This window comes from Enhydra lutris, unplaced genomic scaffold, assembly GCF_002288905.1.
Source record: "Enhydra lutris kenyoni isolate GAN:26980312 unplaced genomic scaffold, ASM228890v2 scaffoldscaffold15, whole genome shotgun sequence".
Taxonomy (NCBI): Eukaryota; Metazoa; Chordata; class Mammalia; order Carnivora; family Mustelidae; genus Enhydra; species Enhydra lutris.
In genome coordinates this window covers 48812268-48834764 of record NW_019154099.1, presented here as the reverse complement: position 1 = coordinate 48834764, position 22497 = coordinate 48812268, and the positions used below count along the sequence as shown (strand labels likewise).

The following is a 22497-nucleotide window of genomic DNA, read 5'->3' as shown; positions in this document are numbered from 1 at the left end:
AACATTTTGAAAGAGAAAGCAAATGTTTGCTATTTACTGAGTTGTACACACTGGATTTTTTTTAATTAACATATAATGTATAATTTGTTTCAGGGGTGCAGGTCTGTGAATCATCAGTCTTACACATTTCATAGCACTCACCATAGCACATACCCTCCCCAGTGCCTATCACCCAGCCACTCTATCCTTTCCCTGCCGCTCCCAGCAGCCCTCAGTTTTTTCCTGAGATTAAGAGTCTTATGGTTTGTCTCCCTCCTCGGTCCCATCTTGTTTCATTTTTCCCTTCCTTCCCCCCTCAAACCCCCACCTGCCTCTCAAATTCCTCATCAGAGAGATCATATGATAATTGTCTTTCTCTGATTGACTTATTTCATTTAGCATAATACCCTCTACTTGCATCCACATACTTACAAATGGCAAGATTTCAGGGTTTTTGATGGCTGCATAGTATTCCATTGTATGTATATGTATATATATGTATACACACACACACACACACACACACACACACATACACACACACACACACACACACACACCATATCTTCTTTATCCATTCATCTGTTGATGGACATCTAGGTTCTTTCCATAGTTTGGCTATTGTGGACATTGCTGCTATAAACATTGGGGTGCACGTGCCCCTTTGGATGGACACATTGGATCTTAAAGTTCTTTCCGGGATTGTCTCCTCAGAGCTCTTTTTTCCTTTATTCTTACCAAAGCTTTTTGTTGCATGTTTTCATTAAAACCTTAGAAAAAATAGTTTTGCATCAACATTTCTTTTCCCATATCTTTTTCTGAAGCTATACTGTAATTGGTGGAAAACAATAGGTATTAAATGATAATTAATCCTTTATAAAAGTGTAAAGCTTACCTTATTTGGACATAAGTGATAGCCTTACATTTAAAACTTTTGAAGAATGTTAAATATAAGAGTGTTAACATATATATATTATAACATGGCAAGAAGTGTTGACTAAGTTATTTAAATTACATGGAATGTCTATAAAGATCTGATACTATGCTAGATACCCTAATGATTTTTTCCCCCCCAGATCTTAGTTTTCAGGCAGCTTCTCAAATAATGTCCACTCCAGTTTATGATGCCATAAAATTAATGAAAGACATTTCACAGAACTTCCCCATAAAAGCCAGGTATGTTAAAATTTATTACTTTGATTAAAGCCAGAACCCTTTCCATTAAATAAATTTTATGAAAATAGCTGATTTCATTTTAACATAGTGATATCAATTAATTCTCACAGATATAGTGTTAATGAAATCAGGGTATTTCTTCGTTATGCATGGTTTTTTTAATCAGGAAAATACTGGCTTGTGTATACATGTGTGTATAGTGCAGGATAGAACTCTTGAGTTAGACACAAATGGAAAGGAAAAATAATTTATTGAAGTTATTTAAACATAAACAGTGATATGATAATCCAGCTATGGTAAACTTATTTAAGGAATGAATAATAAGGGAATATTTTTTCTCTTTTCTAGGTAAGGGGTTATGAAAAGTATTATTCTAAATAGATTTATGCCCAGAGTATGGCTAGATCATGTTCTTACCCTTTCAGATTCTAAACAGGTAGTAGTGTCTTATTTATGGAAAATTTTATGGAGGACTTTTTTGCCAATAGGATACCTAATGGAACTCCTTCCAGAAATACTGAGTTTACATTAAATATATCTTGCAGTTCAATAGATAATACTTAAGCATGTCTAAAAGTAATCAGTACTTTTACAAAATAACAAAGTCTTGTGCATTTGTAGTCTGGTTAGAAATGACAGGCTCTACAATTATAAACAACCAGTGAAAATAAGGTAGCTTTTCTTGAAGATACAGAGCACGTGACCAGTGCAGCCGTGTTTTTCTGGAAGGAACGGGAGGACGTTCCTGCCGTGGCCACAGCCCTTCTCCACCCATGGGGGTTTGCTGCGCCTCTGTGTGTCTCAGACACTGTGTTGTACATTTGTCTACAGTGCAAACTACTGAATTTTAAATCTAGATTTTCTTTCTTTTGTAAGACAAATAAATAATATGTAGTTGGTCACAAGATAACAAGAACCTTTCCAGGGGACCCTGAAATAGAGGAGTTTGTCAACTTAATTACAGATTAAGAATTGATGTATTTATGTGATTCTTCGTGTTAATTCTAGCTTAAACAGTCAAGAACTTGAGAAGTCAGCATATACTAAAACAGAAGTATGCACGTGTGTATAAATGTTTAGCTGCACTGCTGTTTCTGAAATTACTAGATCAAATACAAATTAAGTAAAATAACTCTAGTTTTAAGAGGACCATTAATTCACTCTTTTGACAGTAAGTCCGTTGTAATTCAGGGCTCTGTTGCTAAACTCTGCTCTCATTTTGTGGTTGATCTCTAAAAAAAAATTGTAAACTGCAGTAACACTGCTTAGTGGCTAACTTACAGGCTGGAGCATATCTGTAAAGCCACTCTTTAGACAATCAGTAAATGAGAAAATATTTTATAAATGAATGAAAAATTTGTATTATCAAATTATCTGTTGTAATTTCTCTTAAATGCTGCCATGTTTTAGGAGATAATACATACTTACTGTGAACTGTCTTAAGATACACCTTTCTGCTTGCGTTTTACTTTAAAGCTGAACTTTGCATTATAAACCTTTTAATTTTTCAGTCACTTATTTGCATAAAATTGACAAATATGTAACTAATTTTGCTAGGAGTTGATAACTCCTGTTAAAAAAAATCTTCTCTGTCTTTAAGTTATAGGGGATATTCAAGAGTCAATATGTGAAATCAGTTTTATTATTTGTTTAGAGCTTACGTGCCCTGGTAGAGGTCCCAGGTTAACCAAAATCTTTATGTCCAGGTATTCTGAAAATTGCCAGTTTGCATTGGCACATTTGATGATATTGGTAATTTCATAGGAAATTTCTCTGTCTGGGCCCAGTAGCACAAAACAGCATTTTCAGTCAAATATATTTGAAAAATAAGTATCTAGTAGTAAACAAGTACTGACAGTACTTAAAGCATACAGTTAGTGCAAGTGAGCCCTTTTTTAAAATTAAGGTTTTATTTTAATTCCAGTGTAATTAACATACAGTGTTGTGTTAGTTTCAGGTGTATAGTACACTGATTCAGCAACTCCGTACATCACCCGAGCGTACATGAACTCTTGACAGGCTGTAATCCACCTGAATCGAACACCCTTGTCAGAGGAAAGCCATTGTACCAGTTGTCAGATGGGCTGCATGGAAATGGATACTTTTCAGTCATGAAACATTTTGAATTTTTAGGTTCTTATCCAGAGTACTACTACAGTGAATTACAGATTAGTCTTAAACATTTAAGGAAAAATTAATTATACTGTATTTATTTTCCCAGATCTCTGACCAGAATTGCTGTAAATCAACTTATGAGGGAGGAAATACAGGAAAATCAAAAGGTTTGTTTGAATTTTTTTTTTCCAATTTACTACACTAATACCACTATTTTAGAGTTTGGATCTTCAATTTTTGTGCAAAAAAGAAAATGATAATTTGTGTTTTTTAGATTATTAAAACAGTTCAGGTTTTTCCATTTTTAGATTGTCTACTTTATGTAGCTTGCAGTCTTTGATTCTAGCCAGTCTTTCCTGACATACAACTTAACTTCTTCATTCACCTGTACTCCAGACCTTCTGCCCACATAGTATGGTTTTCTTTATAGGATAAAGAATAAAGCTATGAGTTAATTATTCTCTTTCTCATAACTGGTTTTGCTTTAAAAGCTTGTGAGGCCCGAGTCAGGTTTGGACCACTGGAACATTATTAGAATCGTATGTCATATAGGGCACAGTTGATCAGTAATTTGAAAAGATTCTTAACCCAAATGACCCTAGCTGTGTTGGTATTTATAAAGTGCTTAGAACACCGCCTGGGTTAATGACATAGGACTACCTTGGCTTTAAGAACTAGAACCAGATGCACAGGCCCCTGAACAGTAGGAATTTGTTTTTCTCACATAAAGAATTCTCAGAGTAGTTAGTTACAGACATGATTTTCCCCTTCTATGGCCGTGGAGTGGCTTCCGCAGCTCTAGACTTCTTACTTGTATTCAAAGCAGAAAGAGGCAGGAGGACGGTATTGGCCATATGTGTCCTCTCTAAAGCCTTCCTGGAACACTTCAGCTAACTCTTCCATCGGATTGGCCAGAATTTTGTCATGCGGCTATCTCTCGCTGCAAGGGAGGCTAGAAAAGTCACGTTCTTTTCTAGTAATTGGGGCAGGCTGAGGAGAGGTGGGTTAGCTTAATCAGCCAACGGTGCCTGTCCCACGCAGACAGAGCTCTCAGTAGATGTCAGCTCTTCCAATGGCGATCAGCAGCTCCAGCAGTTACAGTGAAGTCGATGCCTGTCCATGCCTGGAGCCTGGTGTTGGGAACAATCACACAGCATCCCTGGGTAAGGGTATTCCTTGCCTTGCTGATCACCTAACAAATTATTGTTTATTTTCCAGAACTAGTTGTAGTATTACTCTTTACTGTAATTTTCCCAATTGCTCTTACCATTCTTGGAACAGAGTGGATTGTTTTCTAATGAAAGTTCCATACTTCCAGTGAATTTTGTTTGAATAACGTACTTTCAGTAGGAAAAGAAGAGAGGGTAGTGAAGAAAAAGGAGGAAAAATGGAGGATGCCAGAGTATCAGTGGCCTCACCCAATCCAGTTTATTTTTGTGCTCATGTCACAGCCCAGAGTGGGTGTTCTGGTCATCAGAGCTTTGCTCCAAGAGGTGGCTTAGTGTCAAAAGACTGGAGGACTTCATGAGGTCAAAGAAGAATATAGTGGAGATGAAAGCAAGGTCATTGGAAGGACTGAAGACCCAGATCACTGCACTGGCAAATTTCACAGGTAGGCCAGTGCGATGGCCTAATCATAGGGTGACGACCAAAGCTGGTTGCTGAAGCAGAGTGGATGGGCATAGGATTGAGGAAATCAGAAAACTCTGAATCTGGAGGCTTGAATGAGTATGGTGCCTCGTATGGCACATTCCCTCAGAAATATGTGTTGAATTAAAAACTGTTGAATGTTTAAATGTTATCTGTAATACAGTCAGTGTTTAGCAACAGGTGGTTTTTTAAGTGGTATATGTATTGTAGCAGTTATTAATATTCCAATTTATAAAATGAGACCCAGTGATTTCTGTTGAGTCACAGAGTTAGTAAAAGAACCAGAATTTGTGCTCTGATACACAGTTCATTTCAGATCAATTTCATAAGCACTTTGAATTTATTCAAGGGCCAACCATCTTGCCAGGTGATTAGAAAACAAAAATATTTGAGGAGCTTAAGAAATTTGATCTACTTTCGTTTCTTCTCAAAATTCTTGACTGACTCCTATTTCCAGAAGAACAACATACAAAAATTAGAGAAATGCATTTAATAAAATGGTGGGATAGGAGAAATCTAATGTAGACTATCAGGTCCCCTATGAAAAAACCCAGAGGAAAACCTGTTGATCAAGCAAAGCTGAGTTTAATCACTTACTGAAGTAAGGGAGGAGACCTTGGTGGAATCTTACTCTCAAAAGAAGGATGTTATGGTAGATTATCTGTAGGTTCCAGAGCTTCTGTTCAAGCGAGTTGGGTCTTTTAAGGTAGGGGAAGTTTTTGGGTTTGGGTGAAGTCTGTAACAGTTTGTAATTAATTGTAAATTAGTTGATTTAGTTAAATAATTAGTTCATAACTAATAATAAACTGAACTAATCACCCACACTGTCTGCTAATGGAGTGTTGAACTACCTCTGGTAAAAAAAAATAAACACCATTTTTTGATGGAAAAAAAAAAGAAAAAGAGGCACTTTGAGTGGGGCAAGTGCTGTGGTTGGCATAGGGGCAGCGGGGCAGTGGGAGTGCAGACTGAGAAAAAGCAGACCTCCGGGGCAGTGCTCATTTCTTTGGCTCTGATTTGCTGTTGTACCAGGGATCTAATCAGCCCTGTGTCTGCCTCCCTCTTGAGCAGGCCAGAGATCCCAGCTAAACAGCCATCCTAGAGCAGCTCCCTGCTCCAGATGGCCCGACGGGGGTTCCAGACCAGTGTTGTCTCCTGGGACATTGACACAGCAGCCAAGTTTATTAGCGCTGGGCTGCCACTGTTGTGGCTGGTTCAGGGGCTGGCATTGGAACAGCGTTGGGCAGCTTGACCTTGGCTATGCCAGGAAACCTTCTCTCAAGCAGCAGCTCTTCTCCTCTGCCATTCTGGGCTTTAGCATCGGTTTAGGATCGGTCAACACGAAAGTGATGGTTTTTTGTTTTTTGTTTTGTTTCATTTTGTTTTTAAGATTTTATTTATTTATTTGACAGAGAGATCACAAGTAGGCAGAGAAGCAGGCAGAGAGAGAGGAGGAAGCAGACTCCCTGCTGAGCAGAGAGCCCGATGCGGGGCTCGATCCTAGGACCCTGGGATCATGACCTGAGCTGAAGGCAGAGGCTTTAACCTACTGATCCTGGCGCCCCAAAAGTGATGGTTTTGATGAGCAAAGTTATAAGCAAGTTTTTTGCCCAGATTAGGTAACTGTTCAGACTTGCCAACAGACTGATTTGCGGATCATTCCAGATTTGCCTGGCACACTTTGTTTGCAAGAATTTCCTGAAGCAAATGATTATTTATTCATTTATGGCTTTTTCTTCCTGGACAAGAATTTCCTGTAATAGTTAAGTGATACCAGCTCAAGGGATCCCTGTTCTTAGTCCCCATAGTTGAGCTGTAATGACATAGGTGGTCTCATTTCCCTCTAGGAGGGCAAGAGATGACTCAAGAAGTAGACAGTAGCTAGCTAGAAAAGTGGGAAGAGACAGTGTTATTTTCCCTATAGTACTTTATGACCAAAGGTTTGCTGTTGCTAATAGAAAGTCATAGGGAAGGACTGCTTAAAAATTTAAGATCATTGGTTGATACATTTGCAGAGGGGAAACATGAAATATTGAGATGGATTATGTTGTTGTTCACAGTCACTCTCTTCCCTCAGATGTTGATTGATGCCATGTCACTTTGGCTAATATAAAATGAGCAGATACACACATCTGTGCAAGCAGCAGCTTTGTGGTTCGGTTGCCTTGTTGCTTCTGCTCTCTGTCATGAGGCATGTCCCACATAGGCGCTGCTCCCCTGGTCTGGCGCCTGAAATGAAAAAGGCCCTGGAGTGGAACCGAAGATGACTTGAAGGTGTGACTGCATGATATGAGCAAGAAGTAAATGTTTCTTCTAGTAAGCCACTGAGATTCCGGCGTTCTTTGTATTAAGAACCTGGTTACAGTAATACCATCAAATGTATTAAATTTCATACGTTACTTTTCCATCTGTTTAATTGTATTTTATCCTATGCTCTTGGAACTATACAACAATGTTTCTGTGTTTGAAAGAAATTCAGAATAATTTCTGTTGCTCCACAAAACCTGATTTTAAGGGCTGTTAGAAGAACTGAAGGAATGAAATAGCTATGGAAATAAGAACAGGCAGACGTTCTGGGTTTAGTTGCTGGTACTAGCTTTGAAGAAGTCATCTTCTTCAAACCTCTTCTGGAAACTGTAATTACATGTTTCAGATTAGAATCATCTGTGAGCATATTTTGTAAGTATATACAGCGTCAAGATGGCAGAAATAGTAGAAATGTAGTCAGAATGACAAGGTTAAGGTTGGAATATTTTTTAAGATTTTATTTATTTATGTGACAGAGAAAGCACAAGCAGGGGGAGTAACAGAAGCAGAGGGAGAAACAGGCTCCCCACCAAGCAGGGAGCCCAATGCAGGGTTCGATCCCAGGATGCTGGGATCACGACCTGAGCCAAAGGCAGACGCTTAACCGGCTGAGCCACGCAGGTGCCCCTAAGGTTAGAATTATTACAGAGTTATTCTAATATCACATTTAAAAAGATCTTTCAGTTCATATTTCATTATGTTAATCCAGGATTAACATTATCTTGTCATTCCTAGTATTTGCCATATCTCCTCATTTTTTTTAGGAATTATTTGGATCTTTTAAATTTTAGTATCGTTATTATTTGTATAATTGCACATTTTATTGTCAACTTAGCTAGGGAAGCTGGCTTTGGTTAATTTTATTTAGTTATATTTTGAGTTAAAGCTGGCTTAAGCTGACATTTTGTTATTAAGAAGATAGTGATTGGCTCCAATAGGAATATGGCTGCAGCCCAATTCAAAATAGTCCCATTTATTCTCCTAAAAATCATACATAGCAACAAGAAGAATGAAGCAGCATTTTCAGCAAAACTAGCAGAAGGCAAAAACCTAAGTTTTGTGTGTGTTGGGAAATGGCCAGCCCCAGCAGAACTGAAGCATAAAGCCAGAGTCGCGTGGAGGGGAAGTGTGGGACGCGGCCGGGGTCCCAGGAAGAAGCAGCAAGCGCTCCCTCTCTGGGGAAAGGGCTCTGCTCTGAGACAGAGCTCTATGGGCAGGTGGGACTAACACAGATAGGAGAGGGCACGTCTGCTGCGGGAGGTGGGTCGTGCCAAGTGCATGGAAGTGGCAGATTGAAGAAAACCTGGCTAGCTCCTCCAAGAGATAAGGGCAGCATCCTTTGGTGGCTGAGTGAAGAGGAAAAGTGCCTGGTGATGAGAGCCTTTGAGCCAGTTAATATTGGACTAAGGAAAACGACATTGGGAGACCCGGCTCACACTGTGGATCTCTGTACGGAAACCACAGGCCAGGAAACCTGGAGGCTAGTTTTGCCTCTTTTACTCCAAAATTATCTCCCCTGCTAATGCCTGGTGCAAGAAAATCTAAGTGATTCAGATATGCTTAGAAAGGTGTAGACCTATTACATGCATCTCAAGATGTCCCTGTAAAGGGGAAGAGGAGGAACCAAACTTATACCATAGATGAAGAAACTTCACTGAGCAGAGAAGGACTGCGGCACGACATTCAGACACGTGCTCGAAAAGCTAATGAAGCTGAGATGCAGCTCGGGAGGCAGAAGTATAGAGACTCACGGGCGAAGATGGGCCTGTAGAGGGGGTGATGGCCAGGTCACCAGAGAGAGTGAAACCAGAGCTGAAGGACCTGGCAACGATCTTGAAAGTAACCATTTTAGAAATACAGATCAAAATTACAAGTGCCACAACGGAGAACTGACCTTATAAAAAGCATAGGAGGAGACATAGTGGCTAGAATTAAGAAATGCAAAGAAGGGACGCCTGAGTGGCTCAGTTGGTTAAGCATCTGCCTTCTGCTCAAGTCCATCTCAGAGTCCCAGGATTGAGCCCCACATCGGGCTCCCTGCTCAGTGGGGAGCCTCTCTCTCCTGCTGCTCGTGCTCTCTCTCTCTCATTCTCTCTCAATCTCAAATAAATAAATAAAATCTTAAAATAAGTAGAAAGCATTCAAGAAAAATGACAAATAAAAGGCAGATAAAGGAAATCCAGCATTCTTATGGTGGAGTCTGTGAAATGGACAGAGCAAATGTTTAAAGCTGTAATTAGGTATTTTTCTGAAATGAATGACTTGAACACACATTATTGAAAGGGTACACTGTCAATCTGAGGGTTTTGGAGGGGCTGGGGTGGGCGGCTGGGTGAGCCTGGTGGTGGGTATTATGGAGAGCACGTATTGCGTGGAGCACCGGGTGTGGTGCATAAACAATGAATTCTGGAACACTGAAAAGAAATTTTAAAAATTAATAAAAATTTTTTTTAAAAGGGTACACTGTGGGGACGCCTGAGTGGCTCAATCAGTTGAGTGTCTGCCTTTGGCTCAGGTCATGATCCCAGCGTCCTGGGATTGAGTTCCGTGTCGGGGTTTCTTGCTCAGCGGGGAGCCTGCTTCTCTCTCTGCCCGCAGCCGGCCCTGCTTGTCCTCGTAGACTCTCACTCTCTGACAAATAAATAAAAATCTTTTTCTAAATAAATAAATAAATAAAAGGGCACGCTGTGTAACTGGGAAAACTGACCAAGAATCATCAAACAAACAAAGGCTATAGGAAAAAAAGGAATTATTGGTGCATGTAGCCATAAGGATAAGGAAAGAAAACCAGGTTGGCATCAGATTTTCAAACCACAAAAGAGTCGAAAACTGTTGAGTGAGGTTGGGCCGGGCAAGAGGAGAGGCAGCAGGAGGAGATCAGAAACTAATTTTATTATTTTTTTTACAATAGAATCATTAGCGACCTTTTAAAGAAAGAGATGACCGAGGATGTTACATGATGAAACATGTGTAATAGTAACCAGGAGAGCAAAAGTCATGCAGGGATTAGTCAGAAAATCTGACCATGCTGAAGTTATAGAAGTGAATTTGGGTTTGGTTTTATTCAGGAGGCAACTGCTTTCAGTCCAGAGTACAGCAAATTACGCTTTGAAGTTCAGAATTGTTACTGTAATCAGGTATTGGTCAGGATTAGAAATGTCAGTCCAATGTGTATGTTATTGTTTACTGTAAGCTGCTTGTTTTCATAACACTTTTTTGTCCGGGGGAATAAAGTGGGAATATGAGAGGGTAATCTGGTAACTCTTTTTTTTCTTCACTGGTTGTATAATAGATTGTTTCAATCTCATAATTATGTAATAAACCAAATGCTGGTATTTAAATACAAAATCCAAGTAAAGAATCATACCCAATCCAAATAAAAGCCATACCTTTTCTAATTATGTGAACTAATTACTTAGGAGGGATGAAAATTTTAGAATTGTAAAGAAAATCCCTAATAGAATGTCCTTTCTAATAGTTCTTCTGTAGGACATTTTTAAAAAAAACTGTAATCTTCTCTCATCACTCATCCTGGAAAAAACACAACAACAAAACATCTCCTACATCAAGATATATCTGACTTCACTTTTTAAAATTCAGAATGAATGCATTTTCAGCCTAGGGGCCTCCAGACATGTTTATAAACAGACTTAGCATTAGAAAGCTCAGCCAGTCTTCTGAGATTCACTCAGTCAGATTTTTTTTTAGCTTCACATAATGACCCAGCTTGGTTGGTTCCTAAAGGGGGTTATGTTGCAATGTATTCCCTCTTTTTTTGAATGAGGTTCTGTTTCTCATTGGGAATTTATATTTGTTTCTGCTCAAAGCCAAAGAGCACTCCCAGCTTAACTCCACTTCAAATAAAAGGTCTGTGTATATTTTTGAGACCTTAAAAATAATGTGAAATTGAGCCTCAAGCTCCTATGAAGATGGAAGAGGTCATGAATTCTTATTGAAAACCTGTTCTTGGGGCGCCTGGGTGGCTCAGTTGGTTAAGCATCTGCCTTTGGCTCAGTCATGATCTTGGGGTTCTGGGGTCAAGCCCTGCATAGGGCTTCCAGCTCAACGGGGAGTCTGCCTCTCCCTCTCCATCTGCCTCAGCCTCTCCTGCTTGTGTGCTCTCTCTCGCTCTCTCTCTCTCTCTCATGCTCTCTCTGTTTCAAATAAATAAAATCTTTTAAAAAAAAAAGTTGATGCAAAAGTTGGGTATTCAACATGGATGGGATTGGAGGAGATTATGCTGAGTGAAATAAGTCAAGCAGAGAACGTCACTTATCATAGGGTTTCACTTGAAACATAAGGAAAAACATGGAGGACATTAGGAGAAGGAAGGGAAAATGAAGGGGGGAAAATCGGAGGTGGAGACAAACCATGAGAGACTGTGGACTCAGAAATAAACAGGGTTTTGGAGGGGAGGGAGTGGGGGATGGGTTAGCCCAGTGATGGGTATTGAGGGCACAGACTGCATGGAGCGCAGGGTATTATACACAAACAATGAATCATGGAACACGACAAAAACTAATGACTTGCTGTACGGTGACTAACATAATAAAAAAGAAAAGAAAAAGAAAACCTGTTCTTCCCTCACCAAGAACCAAGGTGAGACCAGCAAGCTTCTGTGCTGTTTCTTCAGGGCAGTTTGTTTTCTGGATCACCTTTCACACCTTTCATTTGTGTGCACAGGATATCTCTGACTCTTCTCCCTGCTCTGATTGGGCCCAAGGCTTTGGCTCTGGTCCTTCAGAGATCAGCCCTGCAAGCTCCAAGCTTTAGGCTTCCTAGGAAGCTTGAGATTTCCTTGGGGCGGGGCCTTCAGGGTTTGCTTCTTTCCTTGGACTCCTATTCCTACTACTTCTCTGCCCTTACATGAAGTCTTTACTTTTCAAAACGAAACCATCTATTTAGAGGGTATTATTAATATTTTAATCTAACATTTTTTTAGTAGGATTTCAGGATCTCTGGTTCATCATATCGCTGGAAACTGAAGTCTTAACCTCTTGATTTGCAAAAATCTATCTTAACTTGGACACTTGGGTAATTTTCCAGGAATGAAGGCTTACTCCTCCAAGGGGAAAGAGAAAGAATTTGTCAGCAGCGGTCTCCAGTAGACTAACAGTATTTCAGCAGTCAGATCCATGAGTTTAACTGGTTACCCTGTTTCGACTGCCTTTGTTCAAGGCCCTGTGGCTGGCATCAGCCTTGTAGAGGGAAATAGTTTAATATAGATCTGTGTGCTTGACATGCTTTCTCCTTACCGTGGAGATGCCTAAAACGAATTAGGTACTGGAGAGAGCTTGACACAGTGTGTATGAGAGTTCTCTGCAAGTTTTGGGAAAATAAGCAATGAGTTCATTAGGCATCTATAGATTTTGGAGTTAGAATGCAGATTTCTTAGAACAAGTGATAGAAAGGCACAGAAATAGTTAAAGATAAATCAGAGTTTCAGCTATGAATCTTCTCATGTTAGAGTTTAATCTCTTGCTAGTATTCCGTATAAATCAAGTGGAATTATTTTCTGTCCTGTTACAAATTTAGATCCTTCTCTCCTTTCTCTTTATGTAACCTGTTGTGGTGAGTGATAACACATGGAAAAATTCACCTCTTCCAGACCTTCTCTGAATCTCTTCTTGTTACTTGCTTTACCTGGCTTTCTAGAATAATTGCTATCAACCTCTGTTTTTCCATCTAAATGAATCTGCCTGCCCTAATAGTAATGAAAGCTTCACTTGTGAGTGAAGTGACTAGACACAGATATAGATCACATTTATTCTTTATTACCTTTGAGGTAGAAGTAAGTACTCCATTTTCCAGATGAGGAAACGGAGACATATGGAAGCAAAGTAACTTGGTCCAACACTTACCGTGACTAAATGGCAAGACTAGGATTTAAAGTGGATATGACCCCCTCCCCACTATCTTGGTAACTATGCTGTACTGACAAGAGCATTACATTCTTTACTTCTGTTACTGCTCTAGTCCCTGAAGTGGTTTCTAGCTCATAGAAAATCTAAGTGTTTCAGATATGCTCGGGGAGCATGTACTGAATGAAAAAAAGCTGAACATTGACACACTGCTTTAATGGGAACCTACATGAATTTGGAGTGAACTCCAACTGATATTTCCAAACCCACCAAAGTTTTGAGTCTGTGACAGTAAGGACTAGGAGTGTGGCAAAATCATATTCTAAGTATGTGTGTGCCTACACACACAGACACCCACACACACACACACAATACAGATGTATTAGGTAAGTCATTGTCCTAGAGCTAGAACTTTAATACATATTGCAGAAACATGTATCAAAATATTCAGGTATTTGTGTCTCTAAGCTATCACAAGATTTCCATCACTTAAGTTTAGGGGTGAGCAGGCTGCTAACCACGTAGAGGCCGAATCCAGCCTCCCTCCTGTTTTCATAAAGTCAAGGTTTATTGGAACCTGGGCATGCCTGTTTGTGTGTTGTCTGTGGCTGCTTTTGTGTTACGGGAAAGAGTTGGGTGGCTGCAACAGAGACGACATGGCCAGCAAAGCCCAAAGTATTTACTCTATGACTCTGGAAAATTCACCGACTTCAGGCACAAGTCGCTGTTGTTATAGGACTTGGCTAACTATTACCCTGCTCTCTTTCAAGGGTCTTCATGATAGATTTGAAATTCAGCCAGGTGATGCTTGTCTGTTCATAAATGGACTTCGTGTGGATATGAGTGCTTATGATCCTTTTAGGTAAGTGTTAAATTACTGATAGAAACTATGATTTATATGAAGGAAAATATTGTGAACTTAGTGTTTCCCAAAATGCAGATAATCACTTTAAAAGTAAAGCAAATAACATATTTTTGTTCAAAACAGTTCTGTTACTTTGCTAGAAAACTCTCAAGTGTCTTAGAATGCAGGCCTGGGAGAGACCCTGGAGACATGTGTTCAGATGTGAAAACTGAAGTTTCTAAACCTTGCATCCGTACTTGCCGCATTGTTGCAAACTGTCTTTCCTTATAGGTCTGACCTTTAGCAGGACAGTTCCGTGGGACTGTGCTGAGCCGGCAGGGACTCTACCCTCCAGGAAGGAACTGAAAGGAACACAAGGCATTTTCCCAGAAGAATGGAATTAACAGAAAGAGTTTAAAGTGCTTGTATTTGTCAGAAAGGATATTTGAAATTGTAGCATTCAGGTTTCAGCATTCTGTTTTCATAGGTCCAAATAAAAAATTCTTCCAAAACGCCCTAGAGTAGGGGTGCCTCGGTAGCTCAGTTGGCCACTGCTCATGTGTCCTCTCTCTCTCTTTCTCTCTCTCAAATAAAATCTTTTTTAAAAATGCTCTAGGGCAAAATTAGAAAGTCTTGTATTTGTCATGAGCACTGATCCACAGATTAGTCATGGGCCAAACAAGAAAAACCAAACAATTTATTTTACTTTTAAAGAGAAGCATACAGCTACTTTAAAAATTAGTATTTATAAGATAAATTTAGTAAACACGATACTTCAGATATTCAGTTTTAATTCAATTGAATATACTGCCATTGAACTTCAATTAAGTAAATGTTTATTTCATTTTCTTACCAGTTGGGGAAGCATAGGAAAATGTAGAAAAGACTGAGAAATGCAGTAGCACAAATGAAGCTTTTCTCTTTATTTAGTTGGATGCTTGGGAAAAACGATAACTAAGATACCCTCCACAGCAGGGGTAGAGCCCTTGTTAGCTGCTGGCCTGTAAGCCTCAGTGGGACAGGAATTCCATCTGTGCTCAGGAATGGTGAGAACAGGTTCAAGAGAGGGAGTAAGTGGGTGGGTAGATTTCGGGAAGGTTTTCGTAGCAGGAACGTTTTGCCCAATTACTTAGAAAGGCTGTAAATTATTCAGGAAACACAGCCCCGTTAGCTCATCCAGCTGATCAGTGGTGATCTGCGCGACTTGGGACACATTTTGTTCCTCACTGATGTGATCACTGGCCGTAGCTCCTCTAAGGCCCTTGCAGGAGGACGAAATGTGAGGGTGTTTGTATCTTCTGACACTTTTAGCACAAAATAAATTCCCAGAAAGAAGTCAAAACCTGGAGAATAAAATCAGTGTGGAGCCTAAAAGAAAATGATTCAGGAAAGAGGAGAAGGAAGGAAAATGACATGTTACCGAGGTTATATTCTAGATCCAGAGAGAGGTCCCGTGGGACTAGTACTGCACAATTCCCTGTTTAGGGAACGAACGGGAGTGAGGAATTATTTTACGCTTCTTTCCTAGCGCCCGTCTCTCACTGCACTTTGGGTTGTAGGGGACGGATGCAGTTTTTGCCTTCGGTCCCTGGATGTAGTGGGAGGAGCCAGAGCCTCCATGAGTCTGGTCAGCGCTGCTTGAGTCCAAGGCCAGGTCCAAGCCTGGCTCTCATCCCCTAGAAGGTTAGCAGCGGGAGGCCGTGGGTGTGACCCGGGAGGAAGGCAGGTAGGGCCAAGTAAACTTGAGGAGGTCCGTAAATGGTGTCTCACATTCTCTACCCTAGAGCCACTGACACATCTCTTTCTCTAAGCATAATCACCTCAACCACAGATCTGAGCAGACAAACTGGTGCAAAGTGGATGTTAATCATTTTGAGAGCCAACCTGTCCTGCTTGAGCATCCCCATAGTATACCTACCAGACAGAAAGACATAACGGAGGTATCTTGAGATCCCTACTTGTGTGGTTTTTCTCTGTATCTTAATGAAGTTGTCTGGCTCGGAGTCCTCTGGGGCTCTTGATAAAATATGTATTTGTAATGATTGAAACATTAAAATTCAGGATTATAAAATCAGTATTACAATTCAGCTCACTGACTATCTGAGTGCCTACTGTGCTATAGAAACTGGTAGGTGTTGGGGTGTAGTGGTGAAGACGACAGAAATAAGCGGTCTGGTGGGGTAACAGATAGTAAATACATAATGATAGTGCAGGAAGGTTTGCAGGGCTCTAGGAGTGTAAAACTCCGGAGATTTAAAGTAGCTCTTGATGGAATATGGGGAATGTCAGATTTCTTCAAGGATGGGATCGTTTAAGCTAACACTTAAGGGATAGATAAGGCAGAGTGGGGAGTGGGGGTTCTGCATGCAGTGGCCCATTTGAGAAAATGAAAATCCTGTCCTGTGGCCAGGCTGTGGAGGGAGGAGGAGCCGGAAGAAGCTACGGTCACCCAGGTGGGCAAGGGGCAGACTGTGCCACCAGGCTTCGGATCTTCACCTTTCCTCTCAAGGGCAGGAGAACCCGGTGAAGGGCTCTAAGCAAATCTAAAGATAGTAACTATTTAAAAGAGAGGCATGAGAAATTATATTAATTTTTTCAAAATCCAGAGATATAAGGAGTTTTCCTGATAAATAGACCTAACACATTTAAAGAACCATTTTTTTTTTAATTGGTAGCCCAAATTCAAGATTTAAAAAGACCAAGGAAGAAACATGCTTATTGAGGGCAACTGTGTGCCCCATAGTGAATTAATTTAATCTTTATAAAGCCTTATAAAGGGATTCTCACCATTCTATTTTTTAGATGGGGAAACGAAGACTCAAGTGTCACACAAAGACAGGGACAGAGCTGGCAAATAGTAGCAGGATTCAAAATCCCGTGCTCTTTCCAGTATACCCTGTAACTCCGTCTGGTTTATCCATTGATGGTTTTCGGGTTGAGATTTTAAAGATGGTAGATACAAAAGCTATGGGGAATATTAAAGTTCTATTGCCCCCAAAAAGTGTCTGATCAGTAAGCATCATAAAATGGAGAGAACATTGGCAATGCAATCCAGAATTCTTATTTTACACGTAAGAGCATTTAGACCAAAGGGGTTAAGAACTTCAAGAAGCCATGTGTAAAGTAGCATTGTAACCCAGACTAAATCTTATTAGAAGGGTGATTTGTGGTATTTAAGCTAGTGCTCTTTTTACCACACTTATCCTCTAATAGGTTGGAGGGGAGGCTGAAAAGTGTGCTTTGTAAGGCAGTGGTCAGAACTGCCTTAGGATACAGACTTTCAGAGCTAAGTCCTCCAAGCAGCTTGAAACACTTATTAAAAAAAAAAAAAAAAAAAAAACCTGCTTTTGTACAAGTTCAGGTATTAGATCTCTACTTTTTTAATATAGATCTCTAGGGGTGCCTCTATAAATAAAAAAAATATTTATTTGAGAGGGAAAGAGACAGAGATAGGACAGAAATAATGACAGTAGGAGTGGGGAGGAAAGGGAGAATCATGGGGGCTTGATTCCAGGACCCCAGATCATGACTGAGCCAAAGACAGATGCTTAACCGACTGGAGCCACCTAGGTACCCCTAAATAAAATGCTTAAAAATAAAAATAAATGTAGATTTCTATAGACCTCCTTGAGAATGGTATTCTAAAATCCATATATTGCTTTATTCTGATTCTGTTCATTTCTGAAAAGCGAAATGATTTCCATGATTGGATTTTTTTTTAAGGAGGCAATTAGGTTAAATATTATAAATATGAATTTTAACACTTGGTTTCAAAGAGTAATAATGTCCTTCCTTGCCTGGTAAACTTTTACTTTTCCAAACACAAGCACACTTTACCACAATCCATAAAGCCTTACAGCTACAGGGAAGTGCTGTCTTCCCACAGCATTCACATCCCCGCTCTGTACACCAGTTGTGGGACCTGGGCAGGAGACCACCTGTCTGGGCCTTCCTGGGACTTCCTGGGGGAAGACAAGGTGAGAAGCGCTCTATTTGGGAAGAACGAGGCACTTACCTGGCACACATGTGAGCTTCGTCAGTAGAAACTTAGAGACTCAAACTGCCCAGACTTTTTGCCAGTAGGATTATTTGTTGATGTTGTTATTTTTTAACTATAATATTTTCTGTCATGTTTAAGTGCTCTCAGAGTATTATATATATGATTTGAAATTTTAATATGTATTCTAAACAGATGTGAACTTTCATGCTTTAGTGGCTCTTTTCTGTGCTAAAATTTTATATTTTAGGTCCTATTTGATCTTACCTTATTTTAATAGTAGATTTACCAAAAGAGTAACCTATTGTACTGTTCCTTTCATTTTTGGCTCACTTGGGTGAGCGAGCATATCTTCACTTCTTTGCTTAAGAATGTAATAAATAGGGGCGCCTGGGTGGCTCAGGGGGTTAAGCCTCTGCCTTCGGCTCAGTTCATGGTCTCAGGGTCCTTGGATCGAGGCCCGATGTTCGGTGGGGAGCCTGCTGCCTCTCTGCCTACTTGTGATTTCTCTCTCTCAAATAAATGAATAAAATCTTAAAAAAAAAAAAGAATGTAATAAATAATACCTTGTTGCCTTACCTCTTAAATATTAAGATCTTATCACTACACACAAAAAAGTCAACCTGAGTTTACCCTAAGTAACTAATTAGAACTCCTCGTCTTGTTTGTTAATGAATTTAATAATATTTTTTCACGCTATTATTAAAAATACCAGTGGAATTCGTTTCTGAGGCTTTAAGAAAGCTATAAACTTTAAAGGGTTGGTTTTTTTTTTTTTTTTACTTGGCAAATCAAAGTAAAACTTTTTTTTTTCTTTAAAAGTCTTTTGGATATGCTGAAACTAGAAGGAAAAATGATGAATGGCCTCCGCAATCTTGGGATCATCAAAGAAGATGTTAGCAAATTTTTAAAATTAAACTCACATGTTTTGGACCATACCTATGCGTTAGATATTAGGCATTCTTCTATAGTGGTAAGTGCTCATGTAATTCTTTGTTTTTAAAAACTTCAGATTTAAGACTTAGCTTAAAACCAAATATTGGCAGGCTTTCAAATAAATGTAAGCATTTTGAAAGAGGCTGCAGGAGAACTCAGTGAGAAAAAAGGTAAAAATACAGACTCATCTGCCCCTCATTCTCATATCTTCTCTCCCCTTTTTCCTGTTCTCTGCATTTCCTCTCAAGAACTTTTTCCTTCAGGATTTTTTCCAGCTTTAAAAACAAACACAAACAACCAAGTAACCCCATGAAGAACAGCAGCAAAACATCAAATAATTAGAATCTGAAGAATGTAAGAATACCACCTCCTGTGGTGAGAACCCTGCCTGGCCGGCTCACCTGGTCTGTGCTGCTGCCTGCGGGAACTGGGATTCTGCTCAGCTCACCCCTGCTTGCAGGCCGGGACGCGGTCCCATCCTCAGTGTGGCCAGTGAGGTTGTCCGTGGCCTTCTCCCTCCTCTCATTTCTCAGACTGTGAAGTACTCCTCTCGCCACTTTCCCTTCTCTCACACTGGGAAAGCAGTGTTTCCCCTCTCTAGCCAGTCAGGTCACTCTTTCTTCAGGCTTCTGCTCCAGACAGTACTTCTGAGAGAAGCCGACCTCAGCTACCCAGGTTGGAAAATGGTCGTAGATGCACTGTATCGAGGAGCCCCAGGGTTAGCGTCAGGCCCAGTGATGTGCTAAAATGACTCAGGAAGCTAGAAGTTGTTACGGTCATGGTTACAGTCTGTCAGAGCAGCAGAACACAAGCAGTATCAGCGGAGGGAGAGAGAGCATGGGGCAAAGTCCAGAGGAAACCAGGCAGGAGTATCCAAGAAGGGGCTCCTCATGCAGTCATAGATGACGTGCTTGATCTCATGATCAAGCCTGACGATCCGTGCCAGGCTAGCTGGAGCCGGGAGTACAGGGCTCGGAAAGGGGTCTGTCCTATGAGCATATAATGCCCATGTGACTGATCTCTGTCACTGAAGCTCCCGACCCTCAGAGGAAAGCTCGGGTTCATCCTAATGTTCCCAGAAACTCCATACAAACCTCCACAGCGTGTAGCAAGACCCTCAGCGTGGGAGAAACTCTGTCAGAACATTTCAAGAGTGAGTTCTCAGAAGCCAACCTAGAACCTTTGTCACAGAAGCAGGTCCTCCTAGGGAATATGCAAGGTGTGAGCAAGCTGGCCAGCTGAGTTAACCTTACCCCCCAACATACACACATGTGCGTGCACACACACACGTGTGTATATGTATACATGCATTTCTATCACGTTACAGAACTACCAGTCCTTCCATATACTTTGCACAGTGAATTATTATAATTTTATAATTTTCTCCTGTGATTCTTTGATGTCTTTTTCTTTTTTTTTAAATTTTTTATTTTTTTATTAACATATAATGTATTGTTAGCCCCTGGGGTACAGGTCTGTGAATCGCCAGGTTTACACACTTCACAGCACTCACTATAGCACATACCTTCCCCGGTGTCCATAACCCAACCACCCTTTCCCTACCCTCCTCCCCCCGGCCCCCCTTAATTTGTTTTGTGAGATTAAGAGTCTCTTATGGTTTGTCTCCCTCCTGATCCCATCTTGTTTCATTTATTCCCTTCCTACCCCCCAAACCCCCCATGTTGCCTCTCAACTTCCTCATATCAGGGAGATCATATGATAATTGTCTTTCTCCAATTGACTTATTTCGCTAAGCATAATACCCTCTAGTTCTATCCACATCATCGCAAATGGCAAGATTTCATTTCTTTTGATGGCTGCATAGTATTCCATTTTATATATATTTTTATATGTATATCACAAATATATATATACACACCATACACACACACACACACATATGTGTGTGTGTATATATATATATATATATATATATATATATATATACACACACCACATCTTCTTTATCCATTCACCTGTTGATGGACATCTAGGTTCTTTCCATAGTTTGGCTATTGTGGACATTGCTGCTATAAACATTCGGGTGCACGTGCCCCTTCGGATCACTACATTTGTATCTTTAGGGTAAATAGCCAGTAGTGTAATTGCTGGGTCATAGGGTAGCTCTATTTTCAACTTTTTGAGGAACCTCCATGCTGTTTTCCAGAGTGGTTGCACCAGCTTGCATTCCCACCAACAGTGTAGGAGGGTTCCCCTTTCTCCGCATCCTCGCCAGCATCTGTCATTTCCTGACTTGTTAATTTTAGCCATTCTGGATGTCTTTTTTTCTTACTAGACTATATAAACATCTTGAAAGTAGGAATTTTATCCATTTTTTTCCTCACCATTCAGTTCCTGGTTTTAGTAGGTACTCAATAAATATATTCTTTGAACAAATAAGTAAATATGTATCTCAAACCAACATAAAACGTAATTTTTAACAATGAAACTCTGAGAGCATTCTAATTACAGCATAATCAATATAAATATGTCCATATCACCATTTTGATTTACCATTAGTATAAAAGGTATAACTATTAAAAATGAGGAAATAATCACATGGCAGATTATATAAGTAAAACTCCTCCAAAACAACATTTTAATCAATAAGACCTTAGAATAGGTTTGAAGTGACATTAAGCAGATCAAAAGCTTTATTTCCAAAAACCATTTGGAGGACATGGTGATTTATTCATATTAACATAAAAATTAATATCTTTACTACTAATAATAACCAGTTTAAAAAAAAACAACCCTGCAGCTTAACTGAGGAAATGCAGAAGCATAGAAGGACGCCCAGAAAAAGTAGAAATTGGAGCAGACTTGGAAGCAGTCATGGTTATGGCGTCCTTCCAGCATTGACAGCTTTTGATCTAAGTAATTTCACTGGAAACCACTATCAAGAAATAGTAGGAAATGGAGAAAAGTATTCATTCCCAAAGATATGATCATCACTGCGTATTCTTAAAACAAAATAGAAATGAATTAAATATATAACAGAAATATTGTAAATTGTATATCCATGTGCTCAGGTATGTTATTCAGACATCAGAATTATGCTTATAATCATGCTTCCGTGGAAGCATGGAACAGTGGCTGTTCTTGCATGTTAAGTAAGAAATTACAGAACTACATTACATGATACTATCATGTGAAAAGATGGACAGAAGATCCGAATGAAATAAATCAAAATGTTCTTATTAATGGGTGATATGGTTTAATAGGTAGTTGGGTTTTTTTCTTCATGCTCTTATGAAAATTCCAAATTTTTAGCAATGGGTATGTATGACTTACATGATCAGAAAAAAAAAAAAAGGGAGAAAACATCTCTGACCATCTTGTTAATTGTCTCATATAAAAATTCAAAAGATAGTCTTGGAAATGTTCCGTAATCATGGAAGGATAACATCACTAACGAAATGCTGTATATTCCCTGAGTCATGAAGACCTTAGACTCAGGACAAGTTACATAAGTTCTGAATTAGTTACCACTGTATTTTCCGGAGCACTAAGTGCCTCGTTATAAATATTCATTGTTACTGTTTTCCTGCTCTTGAGAGCATATTCTCTCATTGGCCAGAGTTTACTTTAACTTGGGTATCTTTTTTTTTTTTTTTTTTTTTTTTTTTTTT

At 39.7% G+C, this 22497-nt stretch overlaps 1 protein-coding gene across 1 annotated transcript in view; it reads left to right on the top strand.

Annotated features, from left to right (window-relative positions):
* LOC111147092 (UDP-glucose glycoprotein glucosyltransferase 2) overlaps nucleotides 1–22497 on the top strand; it is a 197626-nt gene that overhangs the window by 65665 nt on the left and 109464 nt on the right. The window contains exons 9-12 of the mRNA XM_022502981.1: nucleotides 1056–1155; nucleotides 3377–3437; nucleotides 13859–13950; nucleotides 18752–18902. Of these exons, the coding sequence (XP_022358689.1) occupies nucleotides 1056–1155; nucleotides 3377–3437; nucleotides 13859–13950; nucleotides 18752–18902 (404 nt within the window). The remainder of the gene's footprint in view (nucleotides 1–1055; nucleotides 1156–3376; nucleotides 3438–13858; nucleotides 13951–18751; nucleotides 18903–22497) is intronic.